Consider the following 21,569-nt stretch of genomic DNA (forward strand, 5'->3'; position numbering starts at 1 on the left):
GAACAGGCCTTAGGGGCCGGCATATCTACAGTACTCCCAAGGGATGCTGAGATCCCTTGGGACTTCAGGGGATGAGCTCCCTGGTGGCGGAACATGAGAGTGCATGCTTTACAGATACACAACACGCCCCATCCCCATCACTCACTTTGGGATCTGTTATTTCCTGCCACCAACTCTCACTATGGGATCTGTTCTCTTTCCCTCCCCCCCCCCCCCCACCTCCCACAGTATCTGTCGTATCCCCCACCTGTCACTATAGCATCTGCTCTCCAACCCCAGTCTCTCACTGGGATCTGTGTGCTCCCTTCCCACAGTTTCTTTCTCTTAGATCTATTCTCTCTTCTCCCCCTCCGTCGCTCACTGTAGGATCTGTTCCCCCGTCCATCGCTGTGGGATCTGTTCTGCTCTCTACTTCCCCCCCCCCCCCCCGTGGAATGTCATTTCCTGCCCTCCCCTGTCTTTCACTGTGGATTGTGGATCTGTTGTTCTCTTCCCCAACCCCCCGCCCATCATTGTGGGATGTCGTTCTCTCCCACCCCCGTCTCTCACTCTGGGATTTGCCCCTTTGTACGCTGTCCTGGAATCTTAATGTACATGAACTGTGTCTGTGCTCATCCACACCTAGTCTGTCCCGTCATGCCAGGCACAAGCTTTATTAAAACTGGAAACGACTTGAATGTCTGCGCACAGCTTTTTCTTGTTGGCTAAGTATGCTGTCTCAGAGGGAAGTGTTTCCTAACATTGTCACTTCATTACCTTGTGTACTTCCGTCCATGTATAATTTTACCGATGCTGCAGTTTGGTTGTTATAACTTTAATGTAGTTTGTGATGTAGCACAGAATTTTATAGCATAGCAATAGACCATTCAGCCCAATGGGTCTGTCATATGTTGCTGCTCCACAAGAGCCTCCTCCTACACTACTTCATTTAACCCAATCAGTGTATCCTCTGCTTGCACATCGCCGTGGCCATAAGGTCCTCTCCTATTTATAGTGAGCTGCTATAATCATGTGATTTTAAAATTCATTGTTTGCAGAGCCTAAAATGAGCATATTTGGAACGAGTGCGGGGTTTGGAGCAGGGGGCATGTTTGGAGGGACAGCGACAGACAACCACAATCCTATGAAGGTATGATACACTGGAAGTGGGTATACTGGTATTGAGTACATTTGGCCTCAAAGCAAGCAAATACAAACTGCAATTGTATATAAAATGGGCAAAATTGTATGAATAGTAAGTTGCATTCCTTATTGTGGATAGAGTCAGCTGTGGCTCAGTGGGGAGTGCACTCGCCTCTGAGTCAGAAGGTTGTGATTCAAGTTCCACTCCAGGGACTTGAGCACAAAATCCAGGCTGACACTCCAGTGCAGTGCTGAGGGAATGCTGCATTGTTGGAGGTGCCGTTTGCCCTCTTGGGTGGATGCAAAAAATACCCCATGGCATATTCAAAAAAAGAGCAGGGGAGTTCTCCCTGGTGTCCCTAACCAGCACGTAAAAACAGATACCTGGTCATTCTCTCATTGCTTTTTCTGTGTCGATTGGCACGTTTCCTGTATTACACCGTGACTACACTTCAAAATTGGCTGTGAAGCGCTTTGGACATCATGCGGTTGTGAAAGGCACGATATAAATGCAAGCCTTTGTTTGTAGTTGCGTGAATCACAATTGTTTTTTAAGAAATTAGGAAGTGTGTAAAGAGTTGCACATGAAGTTTTTCAACACTTGTCACAGAAGCTTGTTCTTCAAATACGGGTTAATGTTGTCCTGTGTGTATGTTTTCAGAATTGTGTTTGGTAGTGGAATGAAACCGCAATGTGCAGTTGAGCTGAGGTCTGTACTGTAAAATGAATCGAAATGCTGGCTGCATGTTTCGATATTCAGCGACATGATTCGTAGTGTTACGCCGAGTAAATGCCACCCTTTCAGGTCTCGGCTTTCCCAGTAGGGGAGAGAGGGCAGCTTCTCAATTGAGAGTTCTTGCTCTGAGAGCATGAGTGTAATTAGGCATTTAATCCTTGGTGCAGGTCGCTACCTACACTTGTGGCACTGGGCTGCTGTGGTGCAGTGGTTATGTTACTGGACGAGTAATCCAGACAATGTGGGTTCAAATCCCACCATGGCGGTTTGCGAATGAGTTCAACCCTGGAAATAAAAATCTGGGTTCAGTAAAACTGACCATGAAGCTGGTAGTTTGTTGTAAAAGCCCAACTGGTTTACTGATGTCTTTTATAGAAGGATTCGTAACTAACCTCTGAAATGGCCTCGCAAGCCCCTCTGTTATATCTCGGGTTGGGTAATACCCCTGCACCTATTTTCTATGTTTGTAATGATATGGCCCTTACGGCTAAGGGGATCAAGGGGTATGGAGAGAAAGCAGGAAAGGGGTACTGAGGGAATGATCAGCCATGATCTTATTGAATGGTGGTGCAGGCTCGAAGGACCGAATGGCCTACGCCTGCACCTATTTTCTATGTTTCTATAAATGCCGGCCTTGCCAGTGAAGCCCATATCCCGAGAATGAATTCGAAAAATCTGAACATGCCTACAGTCTAGCCACTGCAGTGATTGGCATTTACATGGCACTGATCCAATCACACTGGTATTAGAAGTATAGGTTGAACCTCCCTTATCCAGAACCACCCCTCGTCCAGAACCATTTCCGGCCACCGGGTGGCGCATGCGCAGAACTCCGACATGAACAAATTGAAGTCCTTCCTTGCTGCCGACTCCCGCAATCGCTGGCCTGACCCCGCGATCCACCCTCTGCCCCCACCCCCCCACTCCCCCCCCCCCCCGATTTTTCTGCCGCACTCCCAGCCCCAAGCCAGCCAGCCCCGATATCCCCTTGCTCAGTACCTGTACCATCCAATTTAACGCGACCAACCCTCGTTCGGAAAAATCCCTTATCCAGAACAGGCCAGGTCCCGAGGGTTCCTGATAAGGGAGGTTCAACCTGTAATTCTTGAAATCTAGTCTCAGAACAAGAAATTTCAAAGTGTAGGCACAGATTCGCTGATATCAGCGAGGGTACATGGCCTTCCATTTTGCACGAGATTTCTGTAGCTACCAATCTACTCAATCACATTCTCATCTCCACTTTTGATGCCCTCATTCTCATTATTATCATCATAGGCTGTCCCTCAAAATCCACTCTAAAGTGAGATCTCAGGTGACTGTACAGTCCAATATGGGAATTACAGTCTCTGTCACGGGTGGGACAGACAGTGGTTGAAGGAAAGGGTGAGCAGGGAGTTTGCCGCACGCTCCTTCTGCTGTCTGCGCTTGATTTCTGCATGCTCTCAGCGACGAGGCTCGAGGTGACTTGGATGAAGGGACCGAGTGTAATGTAGCCAAGTTTGCTGATGATGCAAAGATGGGTGGGAAAGCAAATTGTGAGGAGGACACAAAAAATCTGCAAAGGAATATAGATAGGCTAAGTGAGTGGGCAAAAATTTGGCAGATGGAGTATAGTGTGGGAAAATGTGAGGTTATCCCCTTTGGGAGAAATAATAGAAAAGCAAATTATAATTTAAATGGAGAAAAATTGCAAAGTGTTGTAGTACAGAGGGACCTGGGGGTCCTTGTGCATGAAACACAACAAGTTAGTATGCAGGTACAGCAAGTAATCAGGAAGGCAAATAGAATGTTGGCCTTTATTGCAAGGGGGATAGAGTATAAAAGCAGGGAAGTCCTGCTACAACTGTACAGGGTATTGGCGAGGCCTCACCTGGAGTACTGTATGCAGTTTTGATCTACGTATTTAAGGAAGGATATACTTGCATTGGAGGATGTTCAGAGAAGGTTCACTAGGTTGATTCCAGGATGAGGGGGTTAACTTATGAAGATAGGTTGAGTAGGTTGGGCCTATACTAATTGGAGTGCAGAAGAATGAGAGGTGATCTTATCAAAACATATAAGATACGAAGGGGGCTTGACAAGGTGGATGCAGAGAGGATATTTCTACTCAAAGCGGAAACTAAAACTAGGGGACATAGTCTCAGAATAAGGGGCCGCCCATTTAAAACTGAGATGAGGAGGAATTTCTTCTGAGGGTTGTAAATCTGTGGAATTCTCTGCCCAGAGAGCTGTGGAAGCTGGGTCATTGAATATATTTAAGATGAAAATAGACAGATTTTTGAGAGATAAGGGAATAAAGGGTTATGGGGAGCGGGCAGGGAAGTGGAGCTGAGTCCATGATCTTATTAAATGGCGGAGCAGGCTCGAGGGGCCAAGTGGCCTACTCCTGCTCCTATTTCTTATGTTCTTATGTAGCCCTCCACTGTCACACTGGTTGTCCAACATCCAGTACTGGGTGCGCAGAAATTTCTTCCAACTAAATATTAGGAAAGCCATTGTCTTTGGTCCCCGCCACAAACTCCGTTTCCTAGCCACAGACTCCATCCTTCTCCCTGGCAACTGCCTGAGGCTGAACCAAACCGTTCGCAACCTTGATGTCGTATTTGACCCTGAAATGAGCTTCCACTCTCACATCCACTCTATCACCAAGAATGCCTACTTCTACTGCCGTAACATCGCCCGACTGCATCCCTGCCTCAGCTCATCTGCTGCTGTCTTTGAAAGCGGTGGCTATAGAGATAGTGGATGCACTGGTTGTCATTTTCCAAAATTCCATAGATTCTAGAATGGTTCCCACGGATTGGAAGGTAGCAAATGTAACCCTGTTATTTAAGAAAGGAGGGAGAGAGAAAACGGTGATCTACAGACCAATTAGCCTGGCATCAGTAGTAGGGAAAATTCTGGAATCTATTATTAAGGACGTGGTAACAAGGCACTTAGAAAATAAAAATAGGAATCGGCAGACTCAACACGGATTTATGAAAGGGAAATAATGTTTGACAAATCTGTTTTTTGAGATTGTAATTAGCAGAATAGATAAGGGGGAACCAGTGGATGTGGTGTATTTGGATTTTCAGAAGGCATTCGATAAGATGCCACACAAAGGTTATTAAACAAAATTAGGGCTCATGGGATTGGGGGAATATAATAGTATGGATTGAGGATTGGTTAACGGACAGAAGACAGAGTAGGAATAAACGGATCATTTTCGGGTTGGCAGGCTGTAACTGGTGGGGTGCCCCAAAGATAGATGCTTGGGCCCGAGCTATTCACAAACTATATCAATGATTTGGATGAGGGGACCAAATGTAATTTATCCAAGTTTGCAGATGATACAAAGCTAGTTGTGAGGAGGATGCAAAGAAGCTTCAGGGGATATAGACAGGCTAAGTGAGTAGGCAATAACATGGCAAATGGAATATAATGTGGAGAAATGTGAAGCTATCCATTTTGGTAGGAAAACTAGAAAAAGAGTATTTTTTTAAATGGTGAGCGAGTGTTGGTGTTCAGAGGGACCTGGGTATCTTTGTCTACGAATCACTAAAAGCTAACATACAGGTACAGCAGGCAATTAGGAAAGCAAATGGTATGTTGGCTTTTATTACAAGAGGATTTGAGTATAAGAATAAAGACATCTTACTGTAATTATATCATCATCATCATCATAGGCAGTCCCTCGGAATCGAGGAAGACTTGCTTCCACTCCCGAAGTGAGTTCTTTGGTGGCTGAACAGTCCAATACGAGAGCCACAGACTCTGTCACAGGACAGATAGTCGTTGAGGAAAGGGGTGGGTGGGACAGATTTGCCACACGCTCTTTCCGCTGTCTGCACTTGATTTCGGCATGCTCTCGGTGTTGAGACTCGAGGTGCTCAGCGCCCTCTTGGATGCACTTCCTGCACTTAGGGCAGTCTTGGGCCAGGGACTCCCAGGTGTCAGTGGGGGTATTGCACTTTATCAGGGAGGCTTTGAGAGTGTCCTTGTAACGTTTCCGCTGCCCACCTTTGGCTCGTTTGCCGTGAGGGAGCTCCGAGTAGAGCGCTTGCTTTGGGAGTCTCGTGTCTGGCATGTGGACTGCCCAGCGGAGCTGACCGAGTGTGGTCAGTGCTTCAATGCTGGGGATGTTAGCCTGAATGAGGACGCTAATGTTGGTGCATCTGTTCTCCCAGGGGATTTGTAGGATCTTGCGGAGATATCGTTGGTGATATTTCTCCAGCAACTTGAGGTGTCTACTGTATATGGTCCATGTCTCTGAGCCATACAGCAGGGCAGGTATTACTACAGCCCTGTAGACCATGAGCTTGGTGGCAGTTTTGAGGCCCTGGTGAGACCACACCTTGAGTATTATGTACAGTTTAGGTCTCCTTACCGAAGGAAGGATATACTTGCCTTTGCACCGAAGGTTCACCAGACTGATTCCTGGGATGGGCGGGGATTATCCTATGAGGAGAGAGAGACTAGGCTTATATTTTCTGGAGTTTATGTTCTTATGCCGTGCACCCCCAGGGTGAGCTTCCCCCACTTCCTGAGCCTGCTTCTATTTATATGAATGCAAGAGTACCCAATTAATACCCACCATCTGAATACAATTAACACCCAATTGATGTACACCACCTGAATAATATTAACACTGGTTGCACGGAAAGGTGCCGACTGCCTGCCTCTCTTCCGTGGTTACATCTGAGCCAGGGTGCCCCTGGAGATGGAGCACGCGGTGTCCACCGATACGCTCGTGGCCTTCGGCGAGAGGTGGGCGCCGGAAGGACTGGAGTGCCAACCCCCGGCAACCAAATTTTAATTTGATTATTATTGTTTAAAGTTTAATTTGTCTGTTTGTCGGTTTTAGTGCCCCCACCCTTTTAGCCAGGGGACACTTGTATAATTTGTGTTTTGGTGACCTCGTGGAGAGGGGGGAGGATAAAAAAAAAAACAAGGGGACACCTGAAAAGTTTTTGGAGTGTGGCCCCCCCCCCCCCCCCCATTAATCAGGGGGCACTTGATTATTGTCTTCAACTAAAATAGTTGCATGGAAAGGTGCTAGGGGAGGGGCAACTGGATGTCGGGACGTGGGGAATACAAAAAGGAGAGGAGAAAATCTGTGTTGGCAAAAATGGATGGAAGGTGGGGACAAAGGCCTGCCTTTGTGAGAAAAGTACAAGATTGGGGCAAGGGCCTTGTCGACTAATATCGAGGGGAAATCTCGGCTGAGGAAAAAGGACCTTTTCAGAAGCTCTTCTGTGAAATGGAGTTAATCTGAAAAAATGCGACAGCTGGAGAAATTGTGAGAAAGGGATGGACACTTTACAGAATGTGAGATGGGAACGAATCACTGAGCTCCTGTAGATGTCTCTGGATGGTGCATTGCCAGAGAGAGTGGAGGAAGGGAAAGGAGGGGGTCGAGATGGATTGTACGATGGTTATGGGTGGGGGAGTGGAGATTGGAACGGAATGCACAGTTAATGAGGTTCTCTGAGCTCAGTGAAAGCAAGGACCAACACAGGCATCAGGGAGAGAAAGAGGGGACCTGATAGTATTATAACAAAGGGTGTTTCTGTTTTATTTATAGTTTTTGAAGTTAGCTCCTCATGGAGCCATCGAACACTGTGTTGATGGAGGGTGATCTCTATGGGTTGTCTAACCAATTCATGGTTTTTAGTTAACTATACATGCTTGGAATTCTAGATTATATTATATTATTAAGAGCAAGATGAAACTTGGAGAGAAGAGGAGGTAAATATGGATGTGGTGGTTAGTGAAGCCAAGCTTAGATTTTAAAAGTTTGTAAGTTTTAGAAGGAAAGGAAGATGGAGAGATATGAAGAGATGGAAGAACGAGTCTTAATTTCAACATGGTCAGGGTGAAGAGAGGAGAGGGGAAACTTGTAAGTATCTGTAGGCGATGGGTTATTACAGAAAAATTATGCTTAGTTCTCGGTCTAACATCATTTCTGTGGCGAACATAACAGCCGATTGATTGCGTTTAGCGTTCAGTAACTGAATTGTCATGCCCACGTTTGCCAATGTTGTTTGCACAGGATATCGAAGTGGCGTCCCCTCCCGATGACAGCATCAGCTGCCTGGAGTTTAGTCCCCCTACGTTACCAGGCAACTTTCTGATCGCCGGATCCTGGGCCAACGATGTGAGTAATGAGGCCGATGGCCATGCCCTTTACCTGTGATCCTCTGTGCCTTACTGATGTCCTCTTCTCTGCACTGCCTTTTTTTCGCTTAGCTTCCCCTTCACATCACTGCGCTCTAGCTATGTTAGTACTCGGATAACACACTGGAGCTTCAGTCGTGCTTTTCCATCATAACCACTACTCCCATTTGTTCAGACAGCAGGGGTCTGGTTCAGCTGTTGAGGACAGAGTGTAGTGTAACAAAATTTGCAGATGACACAAATATTAGTGGGAAAGCGGGTTGTGTAGAGGACACAGAGAGGCTGCAAAGAGATTTAGATAGGTTTAGCGAATGGGCTAAGGTTTGGCAGATGGCATACAATGTCAAAGTGTGAGGTCATCCACCTTGGAAAAAAAAACAGTAAAAGGGAATATTATTTGAATGGGAAGAAATTACAACATGCTGTGGTGCAGAGGGACCTGGGGGTCCTTGTGCATGAATCCCAAAAAGTTAGTTTGCAGGTAATCAGGAAGGCGAATGGAATGTTGGCCTTCCTTGCGAGAGGGATGGAGTACAAAAGCAGGGAGGTCCTGCTGCAACTGTACAGGGTATTAGTGAGGCCGCACCTGGAGTACTGCGTGCAGTTTTGGTCGCCTTACTTAAGGAAGGATATACTGGCTTTGGAGGGGGTACAGAGACGATTCACTAGGCTGATTCCGGAGATGAGGGGGTTACCTTATGATGATAGATTTAGTAGACTGGGTCTTTACTCGTTGGAGTTCAGAAGGATGGGGGGGATCTTATAGAAACATTTAAAATAATGAAAGGGATAGACAAGATAGAGGCAGAGAGGTTGTTTCCACTGGTCGGGGAGACTAGAACTAGGGGGCACAGCCTCAAAATACGGGGTAGACAATTTAAAACCGAGTTGAGAAGGAATTTCTTCTCCCAGAGGGTTGTGAATTTGTGGAATTCTCTGCCCAAGGAAGCAGTTGAGGCTAGCTCATTGAATGTATTCAAGTCACAGATAGATAGATTTTTAACCAATAAGGGAATTAAGGGTTATGGGGAGCGGGCGGGTAAGTGGAGCTGAGTCCACGGCCAGATCAGCCATGATCTTGTTGAATGGCGGAGCAGGCTCAAGGGGCTAGATGACCTACTCCTGTTCCTAATTCTTATGTTCTTATTATGTTCAGTTACACCTCCTCTGGACACATCTTCTGTTACTTTACTTGTCCCATTACAGCCTCCTTTTGCCTTGCCTCATCATCCCTTTTGTCATTTAATAACTCTGCCTTCCAGCCTATCAGAGATCTTCCCATTTGTTCTATCCTCCCCCTTTTCCCTGGCTCTGTATTTGCTTATAAACTGTTACATCTCTAACTTCTCCCAGTTCTGGCGAAGGGTCATCATTGACCTGAACCATCTCTCCACAGATGCTGCCTGACCTGCTGAGTATTTCCAGCATTTTCTGTTTTTATTTCAGGTTTCCAGCATCCGCTTTTGTTTTAGATTTTTCTTCTGCTTTGACATAAGACCGAGAGTTCTCAAATTTCGTAAGAGACACTTGTCACCCCCTTGAGGAAAACCTATGACGCCTCCCCAGTGTGTGAATCAATAAGGTAGAAGGACATTGAAAAATAAGGCACCAGTCACCCTCACAAAATAAAATGCTGTATCTGGATGAGTTTGTTAGTAATTGTCAGATGGAGAATATAGTGGCACTAATAAAACCTGCCATTTGATTTAACCTCTACTGTATTGGCTTACTCTCTCCAGTTGGGTAGGTAATTGGGATTAGACTGGATGACCTTTTGTTGGACAGAGCAGATATAATGGTATGTACTGCAGGGAATTGAATATGGCCAGGGTGATCTCCTGGACTAGTTTCAATTGCCTGGATGGGTCGGAGAGGAATTTTCCCAGATTTTTTCTCCCTAAATTGGCCTGGGTTTTTATCTGGTTTTTGCCTCTCCCCAGGAGATCACATGGCTCCGGTTGGGGTGGAGTGTAGAATGTTTTAGTATAGAAACATAGAAAATAGGTGCAGGAGTAGGCCATTCGGCCCTTCGAGCCTGCACCGCCATTCAATAAGATCATGGCTGATCATTCCTCAGTACCCCTTTCCTGCTTTCTCTCCATATTCCTTGATCCCCTTAGCCGTAAGGGCCACATCTAACTTCCTCTTGAATATATCCAATGAACTGGCATCAACAACTCTGCGGCAGTGAATTCCACAGGTTAACAACTCTCTGAGTGAAGAAGTTTCTCCTCATCTGATTCCTAAATGGCCTGCCCCTTATCCTAAGACTATGTCCCCTGGTTCTGGACTTCCCCAGCATCTAACCTGTCCAGTCCCGTCAGAATCTTATACTTTTCTATGAGATCCCCTCTCATCCTTCTAAACTCCAGTGAATAAAAGCCCAGTTGATCCAGTCTCTCCTCATATGACAGTCCAGCCATCCCTGGAATCAGTCTGGTGAACCTTCGCTGCACTCCCTCAATAGCAAGAATGTCCTTCCTCCGATTAGGAGACCAAAACTGAACACAATATTCCAGATGAGGCCTCACTAAGGCCCTGTACAATTGCAGTAAGACCTCCCTGCTCCTATATTCAAATCTCCTAACTATGAAGGCCAACATACCATTTGCCTTCTTCACCGCCTGCTGTACCTGCATGCCCACTTTCAGTGACTGATGAACCATGACACCCAGGTCTCGTTGCACCTCCCCTTTTCCTAATCTGCCGCCATTCAGTTAATATTCTGCCTTCGTGTTTTGGCCCCAAAATGGATAACCTCACATTTATCCACATTATACTGCATCTACCATGCATAAGGGGTGTCGCAATTGTGTGAGACGGTTGGGCTGGGTGCTTTTTGCCTTTCCGTCATTGTTCATAGGTTTATATGTAATCTTTAGGGCGGCTGACCGAGGGCCATGTGGCTCTTTGTCGGCTGGCGCGGACACGATGGGCCGGAATGGCCTCCGTCTGCGCTGTAAATTTCTATGTTTCTATGTTTTCAATCACTAATGTTCATTAGTTGCTCACCCATACAGAAATGCCCTTTCATCACACTTTCTCAGTGATCTCTATTTTGTGTCTGTCTGTACTGTACTGTCTTGAGCTGTTAGTTCATTATAAATATCTTTCCATTCATGCAGTGTTGTAGAAACTTTGTTTTTGCTTTTGAAGGTACGTTGCTGGGAGATTCAGGATAATGGGCAAACTGTTCCCAAGGCCCAACAGATGCACACGGGTCCAGTGCTGGATATCTGCTGGAGTGATGTAGGTCTATTTATTAACTTTTTTGTTTGTTACAAAATACTTTTGTTCTACTCTGCATTGCACAGACGATCCAGTCAGGAAAATTGTTCGGAAACTTGCTGTGTACTTTCTCCTCTTTCCATAGCCTCCACCCTTCCCTAAGGTAATCAGTGCAGTCAGCTGAAGTATTTAGGAGCGAATGGGAGCAAGACCTGACCCCGTGAAGACGGAGGGGTAGGTTTTGGAGGGAAGCAGTTATTGCAAACAGGACTTGGATGATAGATCAAACCTGAGTGGGTTGAATTAGCTCTCTGGTTCCTTTATATTGCATTAGTTACATTGGCTCCTGACACATTGGTATCGCACACAGGGCATCAATGCCTGTTTGTTGACACATCACCAAAAGTCTTGTTAACCATTTCCTAGTCTTATCTACTTACACTGCCACCTTTAATGAGTTGTATATGCGCAGTAATGTTTCCCTGCAGTTGCTGACCTTGTCTGTACCGCTGTGAGTGGGCAGAGTAGTTGCTGACTGGATGTGACGGAGGAGCAATGCCCAAGGGACAATTGCCAATGGGCAAATGTTATTCCCAGAAGGCATCTGACTGGCCAGCTGAGACCTGGAAGCAAGGCAGTTGGCTTCCCTTTTAGGCCCATGGTCATAATGTCAGTGGGCTGAGGGGACCAGTGGAAGGAGTTGATACTCTTGTATTCTTCTCATTTATCATTTACAGTCAATTACCACAAGTATTTTCCCCTTGGCGTTGATTCCTTGTGACGGTACTTCAGTACTTCATCCAAGTGAGCCTTAACGGTGACTTTCGGTGGCTATTCAACCATGGAGAATATCATGCCCAGCCCTGATCTCACCAAACCGGCACATGCAGCAATAGCTGATAGGGATCAGTAGGAACTCTGGCTGATTTTCCTCTTTAGCCCATCACAGCCCCAGGACATCGCTGCAGGAGTTCCTCAGGGCAGTGTCCTAGGCCCAACCATCTTCAGCTGCTTCATCAATGACCTTCCCTCCATCAGAAGGTCAGAGTAGGGATGTTCGCTGATGATTGCACAGTGTTCAACTCGATTTGCAACTCTTTAGAAAATGAAGCAGTCCATGTCCGCATGCAACAAGACCCGAGCAACATGCAGACTTGGGCTGATTAGTGGCAAGTGACATTCCCACTACATGAGTGCCACGCAATGACGAGAGGCAACAAACGATCAAACGTAAAGATGCTCAACTGGAGGAGGGCTAATTTCAGTGAGTTGACACGGGATCTAGCCCTGGTGGATTGGAATCAAAGATTGGCAGGTGAACCAGTAAATGAGCAATGGGGGGCCTTCAAAGAGGAGATGGTTTGGGTACAGATGAGACACATTTCCATGAGTGGGAAAGGAAGGGCACCTAAGGCTACAGCTCCTTGGATCACTAAAGATAGAGAGTAGCATGAAACAGAAAAAGAAGTCTTATGATAAACGTCCGATTCATAATGCAGTAGAGAACCAAGCAAAATACAAAACGTACAGTAAACTGAAAGGAAATAAGGGCAAAGAAAGTTTGAGAATAGAATAGTTGCTAACATAAAAGGGAACATTAAAGTAACTTATAAAAATATACACAGTAAAAGGATCGTCAAAGGAAGGGTGGGACTCAAAAGGAGATCATCTTGTGGAGGCAGAGGGCTTGGCTGAGGTACTAAATGAGTACTTTGCATCTGTCTCCACTAGAGAAGAGGATGCTGCCAATGTCACCGTGAAGGAGGAGGCAGTAGAGAAATTGGATAGGCTAAAAATAGATAGAGGTACTTAAATGGTTGGCAGCGCTCAAAGTAGAAAATTCACCCAGTCCGGATGGCATGCAACCTAGGTTGCTGAGGGAAGTACAGGTGGAAATAGCAGAGGCTCTGGCTGCAATCTTCCAATTCTCCTTGGATAAAAGAGTGGTGCCAAAGGACTGGAACATTGCACCCCTGTTTAAAAAGGGGTCGATGGTTAAACCCAGCAACTGGAGTTCAATCAACTCAACGTTGATGGTGGGGGAGCTTTTAGAGACAAGAATCCAGGATAAAATTCATTGTTACTTGGAATATTATGGGTTAATCAATGACCGCCAGCACAGATTTGTTAAAGGCAAATCATGTTTGAGTAACTTGGTGAAGTAACGCTGGTTGATGTTGTGTATATAAACTTTCAAAAGGCACTTGATAAAGTACCACATAATAGACCTGTTAGCAAAATTAAAAGCCATAGGATTAAAGGGACAGTGACAATGTCAATACGAAATTGGCTAAGGGACAGAGAGCCAAGAATAGTGGTGAATGGTTGTTTTACAAACTGGAGGGAGCTATACAGTGGTATTCCCCATATAAATGCCTAGGCACTTGAGGCTGGGTATTCTGCGGCGAGTTGCACACCACCTGACTCCACCAAAGCCACTCCACCACCTACAAGGCACAAGTCAGGAGTGTGATGGAATACTCTGCATTTGCCTGGAGGGATGCTGCTGCAACTGAAGAAGCTCGATACCATCCAGAACAAAGCAGCCTCCTCAATTGGTACCCCATCCACCGCCTTCAGCATTCATTCCCTCCTCCACCGGCGCACTGTGGCTGCAGTGTGTACCATCTACAAGATGCTCTGCCAAGGCTTCTTCGACAGCCCCTCCCAAACCCGTGACCTCTACCACAAGGACGAGGGCAGCAGGCGCATGGGAACACCATCACCTCCATGTTCCCCTCCAAGTAACACACCATCCTGAATTGGAAATATAATACTGTTCCCTTATGTTTGCTGGATCAACTGTAAGAATACCTTCAAGAAGGTGGCTCACCACTACCATCGCAAGGACATCTAGGGTTGGGCAATAAATGCTGGCTTTGCCATTGACGCGCATATACTGAAAAAAAAAATTGAAAAGCTAACTAGCACATAGCGAGCAAACAGATTAGGAACCCTGTTTACGACTTAATTATCAACAATTTCCTTTTTAATAGGGTTTGTGTGAAATGAAATGTACAAGCGCTATCGGAGGGTTGTTAAGTCGGTGATTTAAAAAAAATTAATTCTTGGGATGCGGTCGTCCCTAGTTGCCCTTGAGAAGGTGGAGGTGAGCCTTGTTGTTGAACAGCCACAGTCCGTGTGGTGCAGATACTCCCTGGTGTTGGGTAGGGAGTTTCCAGATTTTGACTGAACAACAATAGAGGTGATGGTGTTCACATGCACCTGCTGGCCTTGGGCAGTAAAGTGTACACTCGCTGTGGGAGGGGGCTTTATGCAGGATACATCAAATAAAATGTACACTCACTTCAATGTGTGATATTATGTACACTCACTGGGAGGGGTTTTATGCAAACTATGTTGCAATATATTTTTGTTGCAGTGCAGTGTGTAAGAACTGTTCACATCCCCAAAGTGTCTATTTTGAACCCTGTGGAGTAATGCACCTTCATGTCTTTAAAGGACGGGAGCAAAGTGGTCACAGCGTCATGTGATAAAAGTGCAAAGATGTGGGACCTCAACAGTAACCAGGCGATACAGATTGCACAAGTAAGTGGAAAATAAGGTATTCAGCAGCCGTACTTGTGGGGATGTTCAGGACAAGATGCGTAAGAAGCAGAATTGGATCCCTTCACTCGCCTTTAGTTTAGATGTATTTCTTATCAAAATGGATCAATTTGCAAGCACGGTGACTGCTGAAACTCTTAATCAGCCATGAACTAGACAGTGTCCTCTGTGTGACTGCGATGTGCTAACTTGCGCCTGTGTTCGTTGGACAGTGTGAGGAAGCAGCTGTAACCATGGGGTGGCCTGGCACGGATTCATGCCCACAAATCACCACTGGCAAGTTCCGATCGAAATCCTGCTGTTGGGTAGCAGAGCAAGGGTCTTCCCACAGGCTGAGAAAGTCACTCCACACTGCTCGTTTGTATCGTCTGGGAAAAGTGGGGGATTCTTGTGAAGGGATGACGCAGAGCTTGAATTTGGTCTCCTGACCTGCCATATCCCTTCGCCCGGAGCACACAGACGGCTCAAAAAATACTTTCACATCTTCGATCAACAGTAAATTCACGCTAGAAATCTTGCCGATAACCTTTGCACGTTCCCAATTGTTTGTGTATTGTTACTGACACGATTGGCCTTGGAGGGGATGCCATCACAGATTTACCAGGATGATACCTGGGGGTATAGGGTTAAATTAAGGACGGGTTGCATAAACTTGGCTTTTATTCCTTCAGTTTAGATGGTTGAGGGGTAATTTAATCGAGGTGTTTAAAATGATAACGGGTAGATGCAGAGAAACTGTTTCACTGGTGGGAAATCTAGCACAAGAGCACACAATCTTAAAATTAGTGTCAGGCTATTCAAGAGGGAAGCACTTTTTCCACACAAAAGGCAATAGAAATCTGGAACCCCCCCCCCCCCTGCAAAAGGCTGTGGATGCTGGATGAATTGAAATATTCAAGGTGTAGATGTTTTGTCAGATAAGGGTATCAAGGAATGTGGATCAAAGGGTGAATGGAGTTGAGGTACATGATCTAATTGAATGGCGGAATAGGCTCGAGGGGCTGAATGACCTCCTTTTCCTAGTAACAGCGCTGGGAGCCCCAGCACCTTCCAGAAGCACTTCCAAGTCGGAGTGGTTCTGTAACACAAGATCACTGTTGAAGAGGCAGAGTCCCAGGGCTTCCAATCACTGCCTGTTTGTATGTGGAGGCTGGGCAGAATTGGGCTGTACCTTCCTACTATTTACAAGAGAAGGTGCAAGAAGTGAGTGGCTGCATGGCGTGGGGGGACTCAATTGCATGAGTCCTTTTTAAATTGTACAACACTGGTAACATATGTCTGTTTGAACCACAGCACGACGCTCCCATTAAAACTGTCCACTGGATCAAAGCACCTAACTACAGCTGTGTAATGACAGGAAGCTGGGACAAAACGTTAAAGGTATGAACTGACTGTGTTTGTTGACAGTCAACGTGCAGGTGTAGTAGTTTCTGCTGTACAACAGCCCAGGGGTATGGTAGGCAGGCTAATTCTGTGGGTTTTTAAAAATATCACTTCTGTGATGTGGATGTTCTTCGCAAGGCTGGAATGTATTGCCCATCCCTGGTTGCCTTTGAGAAGGTGATGGTGGGCACTGTACCCCCTATTTCTTTGGGCTGCACGGTCCCTTTAATGGACTGCGTGGCCCATTCACAATTTTGCGCGTGCGTGAAATATCCCATTGTAAAGCCGCTAATTGGCCTACGCGGGACCTACAGGCAGCTTTGTGGCCATGCAGCTTAACGGGAACACCAATGGTGGGGCCGCCTTCTTGGGCCACTGCAGTCATTGTGAAATCGTTCTCCGTGTAGGGACCTCCAGGATTATCCAGCGGTAACTGGATAATGATGAGGAGTGGTAATCCAGGAACACTGAGGCCAATTGAAACACCTTCACCCCCGGCCTTGACTGAGATTGGCCAGCTCCGCACCAGGGGTTAAACCTGGATGAATTTCTGTCTGAAAAGTGTTCATGAAACGAGCTGGGTTAGCGGGCCGCAATGTTAATTTATTTTTACAACATGCGCATGCGTGGATGACCCCATACCTCCCGAATCATGGGAAAACTTGCTTGCAAAACAAAAACGCATGCGCAGAAGGCCGTTGCTCGGGAAGACTTGCCTTCCACATCGCTGAGGCCCGTTTCACATCACTGGGCTATCTCCCCCAAAAAAGCCAAAAGTCGCAATTCGAAAAATGGGCGATGTTCCAGCGATCCTGAAGGCTGGAACATCACCTATTTTATGGGCCCTAGCGATCTAAGTGGAAAGTCTAGCCCCATGTCTTTTTTGGTGGTAAACAGCTGGTGCTGGGGCAGGGAGGCTGAATTGTTCCTCTTGTATTTCAGTTCTGGGATACGCGTTCGCCAAACCCCATGCTGACATTGCAGCTGCCGGAGAGGTGTTACTGTGCTGACGTGGTAAGTAGGTACATTACAACACCTATACAGTAGGCATTTTCACACGAGGAGATCGTGTGGCTGGTTCACTGAACGAGAGAGCAAACTTGAGTAGATCGCAGCAGTAGATCTTTGGTGAACTATTGCTGGTGATCTCGTATCGTCGCACGCCTCCCTCGGAGAACAGTGCGAGATGGTGGAAGGATTCGCAGGCTGGTTAACTGATGGGCCGCGACGTAAACATTCCTTCCATGGCCGTAACCATCTTTATACCAGCCGATAAGGAGGGGGGTTAGTCCTGTACGGCGGGAGGGTTTTATGGAAACCTGCAACTCGTACGATGTGGAGGAGGGGGAGAGGAAACGGGACCCTCAGTGTCCCACTGGATGTCCCACCAGAATTCAGAGCCGGAGTTCTGAACCCTGCACCTTCTGACTCGTGGTGGCAGGAATGCCACCACGAGGCCAACGGCTTGATCTTTGGTGAACCGTGAAGCTGTCTGATTACCCTTGTATTCTTTGCATCCTGAAACCTGACTTGTTGTTGAGTGTTCAATTTCAGCTCAGGAGCATGAGCTCAACCTGTGCTGATGGTGGTGGGGGGAGGAAGGGGGTGTGATTTACTCACTGCTGTCGAGCTTTTAACTTGTTCCTGATGTTCTTTCTGAGGTGGTGGTGTTTGGGAACCAGTGCAATAAAGGCCTTGTAACAGGACCCTTTGCTCGTGCAAGGGGCTTTATATAATGCACATATTTCAGCAATCGTGTGAATGCAGTGTTCAATCTCCACTCCATATTATAGAATGAAGGAGGAGACCCTTTGGAAAGGGGGTGAGGGAAGGAGAATTATAATGGTTAAGAACTTAGTTGCGTGACTTCAGTAAATGGACATGCAAGATTCCTTACTTGTTCTCTCTCTCTATATTTTAAATGGCAGCTGTATCCCATGGCTGTGGTCGCCACTGCGGAGAGAGGGCTCATCGTCTACCAGCTCGAGAACCAGCCCTCCGAATTCAAGAGGATAGACTCTCCCCTCAAACACCAGGTACAATGGCAGCGCACCTGCCTGCTGGGGAAAGGGAATCGTGCTGACAGCAGCAAACTTGTCCTTACACTTAGTCATTTAGCCTGTTTACAGGTCCATGCTCACCCAGAACACCTGCTGCCGTGTTCAACAGCTGCAAGTTGTGGCCTTCTCTGTGTTAGTAGTTTCTGGTATTTCGGTATTTGTTAACAATTTCCAATGTATATTTTTACATATTCTTTGTTTCCACTAAATCTGGTGTTTTATCTGTAAAATCCGTCTTTCTGTGAAAAAATAATTGAAATCAGAGTAAATTCAGTTGAAGCAATTGCCACGCTCTTGATGCTGTCAGACTTTTTATGTGAGTGTGCACATGTACCCGATTATAAATTCTTTACTTTTCCCATCATTGGGAAATAAATCCAAGTGTCAGTCCTACCATGGCACCAAGCGCAGTCAAAGTCACAAATTACATCCTTTGTAACTGTGACAAAGGTAAACTATCCCTCCTCGTCCTCCTGGACCTGTCTGCAGCCTATGACACAGTTGATCACTCCATCCTCCTCCAACACCTCTCCACCATCGTCCAGTTGGGTGGGACTGCAGTCGCCTGGTTCCAATCTTATCTATCTAATAGTAGCCAGAGAATCACCTGCAACGGCTTCTCTTCCCGCCCCCGCATCGTTACCTCTGGTGTCCCCCAAGGATCTATCCTTGGCCCCTCCTATTTCTCATCTACATGTTGCCCCTTGGTGATATCATCCAGAAACACAGCGTCAGTTTCCACATGTACGCCGATGACATCCAGCTCTACTTCACCACCTCTTCTCTCGACCTCTCCACGGACTCTCGATTGTCAGACTGCTTGTCCGACATCCAGTTCTGCATGATTAGAAATGTTTTCCAATTGAATATTGGGAAGACTGAAGCCATTGTTTCGGTCCCCGTCACAAACTCCGTTCCCTGGACACTGACTCTATCCCTCTCCCCAAATCCAGTGTGAGGCTGAACCAGGCTGTTCCCAACCTCGGTGTCATATTTGGCCCTGAAATGAACTTTCGATCACCCATCCGCAGCATAACTAAGACCGCCAATTTCCACCTCCGTAACATTGCCCGTCTCCGCTCCTGCCTCAGCTCATCCACTGCTGAAACCCTCATCCATGCCTTTCTAGACTTGACTACTCCAATGCACTCCTGGCTGGCCTCCCACATTCTACCCTATGTAAACTAGAGGTGATCCTAAACTCAGCTGCCCGTGTCCTAACTCACACCAAGTCCCGCTCACCCATCACCCCTGTGCTCACTGACCTACATTGGCTTCCGGTTAAGCAAGGCCTCGATTTCAAAATTCTCATCCTTATTTTCAAATCCCTCCATGGTTTTGCCCCTCTCTATCTCTAATCTCCTCCAGCCCCATAACCCCCGAGATATCTGCGCTCCTCGAATTCTGCCCTCTTGAGCATCCATAATCGCTCAATCATTGGTGGCCGTGCCTTCTGTTGCCCGGGCCCAAAGCTCTGGAACTCCCTCCCTAAACCTCTCCACCTCTCTACCTCTCTTTCCACCTTCAGAGGGGGCTCCTTAAAACTACCTCTTTGACCAAGCTTTTGGTCACCTGCCCTAATTTCTACTTATGCGGCTCGGTATCAAATTTTTATTGCATAATACTCCTGTGAAGCGCCTTGCGATGTTTCACTACATTAAAGGTGCGATATAAATACAAGTTATTATTGTAGTGGTATTCGGTTATTGAAACATTTGACTAAATTGGGCCATCTTCACCTGTGAGCCTAGACATCAAGGCTCAGCAGAGAAAGTGACTCTGGAGAGCCTGATCATACCCTGGCCCAACGTGCAGACACATGTAGCTCGAGCAAAGGTTCCTAGAGAGGGGTTCAGCAGCAGGATTCCTGCTGTATTTTCTCTCCATAACTCGGGGCTGTAACAGCAAATCTTAATTGCTGCCCAGGGTAGGCTCAGCCAATTCAGCGCAAACCATTTGCCCCAATATCCAATTTACAATGAAAATAATTGTACTACCACAGCAGCATCTGCTCCCAACACAGCTTCTTCGGCAACACCTCCCAAACCCGTGACCTCCACCACCCTGAAGGGCAGCAGGCGCATGGGAACACCATCACCTCCAAGTTTCCCTCCATGTCACACCCCATCCTGACTTGGAGGTATACGTCGTTCCTTCATCGCCGCTGGGTCAAGATCCTGGAACTCCCACCCGAACAGCACTGTGGGAGCACCTTCACCACACGGACTGCAGCGGTTCAAGAAGGGCCACGGGGGATGGGCAATAAATGCAAGCCCCATCCCAAGAATGAAAATAAAGTGCAGTTAGTGACGGGGCAGATGTCTTAGTTTGTGTGAGTCTCGCGTCCTAAACACCTGTTGAACCACCTTTTTCAGCATCGCTGTGTTGCCATCTTCAAAGACAAACAGAACAAGCCCACAGGATTTGCGCTTGGAAGCATTGAGGGCCGGGTAGCCATCCATTATATAAACCCTCCCAACCCGTAAGTAGCCTCAGTCATTGGCCATTGCCTTGTGTTTTTTGATACGCTGCTTTAATGACCTGCTCAATTACGCACGTTTTTTTTAAAAAATTAGTGCAAAAGACAACTTTACCTTCAAATGCCATCGATCTAATGGAACAACCAACACATCTGGGCCTCAAGATATTTATGCTGTGAGTATTAAAGTACATATCTCCAGACACAGAGCTCTTTATTTTCTTGCTACAATCTGATCATTGAGGACATCAACTTGGATAAAGGACTTGGCCTATGTCCAGTCCGCACGTGTGACCCTGAGCTTAAACCTGTCACTTTAATTCTCCGCCCCATTCCCACTCTCTCCCCTCTGCCTTGGTCACCGACACTGTTTTAATAAAGCACAATGGAAGCTCCAGGAACAGCACCTCATCTTTTTATTGGGCACATTACAGCCTTCTGGACTCGACATCGAGTTCGACACTTTCAGATTATTACCAATACTCCCAGTTTTTCGGACACTGGCTGTTGCTGATGGTTCTGCTGTTGCCACCACACCTCCTCTCGACTCGTCTTTTGTTTATTTCCTTATCCCATTAACACACCCTTTTGCCTTGCACCATCATCGCTTTTGTCATTTAATCTCTTCTGCCTTCTGCCCTATCACAGACCTTCCCTTTTGTTCTTTCCTTCTCTCCCTCCTTTCCCTGCCAGACTCTGCTTAAAATGTGTTACATCTCTAACTTTTTCCACTTCTGACGAAGGGTCATCGACCTTGATCTTGCGCAACGCTGCTCTGCAAGGTCCAACCTGGCCTATTGATGTATTGTAGAAACAGTTCAAATTCCAGAGAGCG

At 46.6% G+C, this 21,569-nt stretch overlaps 1 protein-coding gene across 2 annotated transcripts in view; it reads left to right on the top strand.

The window, feature by feature from the left end:
• The window catches only part of rae1 (ribonucleic acid export 1), a 35,531-nt gene that overhangs the window by 7,378 nt on the left and 6,584 nt on the right, over positions 1 to 21,569 (top strand). For both annotated transcript variants that reach the window (XM_070895895.1, XM_070895896.1), the window contains exons 2-10: positions 1,038 to 1,129; positions 7,893 to 7,997; positions 11,174 to 11,266; positions 14,708 to 14,794; positions 16,106 to 16,192; positions 17,138 to 17,209; positions 18,124 to 18,231; positions 20,631 to 20,737; positions 20,832 to 20,910. In XM_070895895.1, the coding sequence (XP_070751996.1) occupies positions 1,038 to 1,129; positions 7,893 to 7,997; positions 11,174 to 11,266; positions 14,708 to 14,794; positions 16,106 to 16,192; positions 17,138 to 17,209; positions 18,124 to 18,231; positions 20,631 to 20,737; positions 20,832 to 20,910 (830 nt within the window). The remainder of the gene's footprint in view (positions 1 to 1,037; positions 1,130 to 7,892; positions 7,998 to 11,173; positions 11,267 to 14,707; positions 14,795 to 16,105; positions 16,193 to 17,137; positions 17,210 to 18,123; positions 18,232 to 20,630; positions 20,738 to 20,831; positions 20,911 to 21,569) is intronic.

The sequence above is a fragment of the Pristiophorus japonicus genome, chromosome 12 (genome assembly GCF_044704955.1).
Source record: "Pristiophorus japonicus isolate sPriJap1 chromosome 12, sPriJap1.hap1, whole genome shotgun sequence".
Lineage (NCBI taxonomy): Eukaryota > Metazoa > Chordata > Chondrichthyes > Pristiophoridae > Pristiophorus > Pristiophorus japonicus.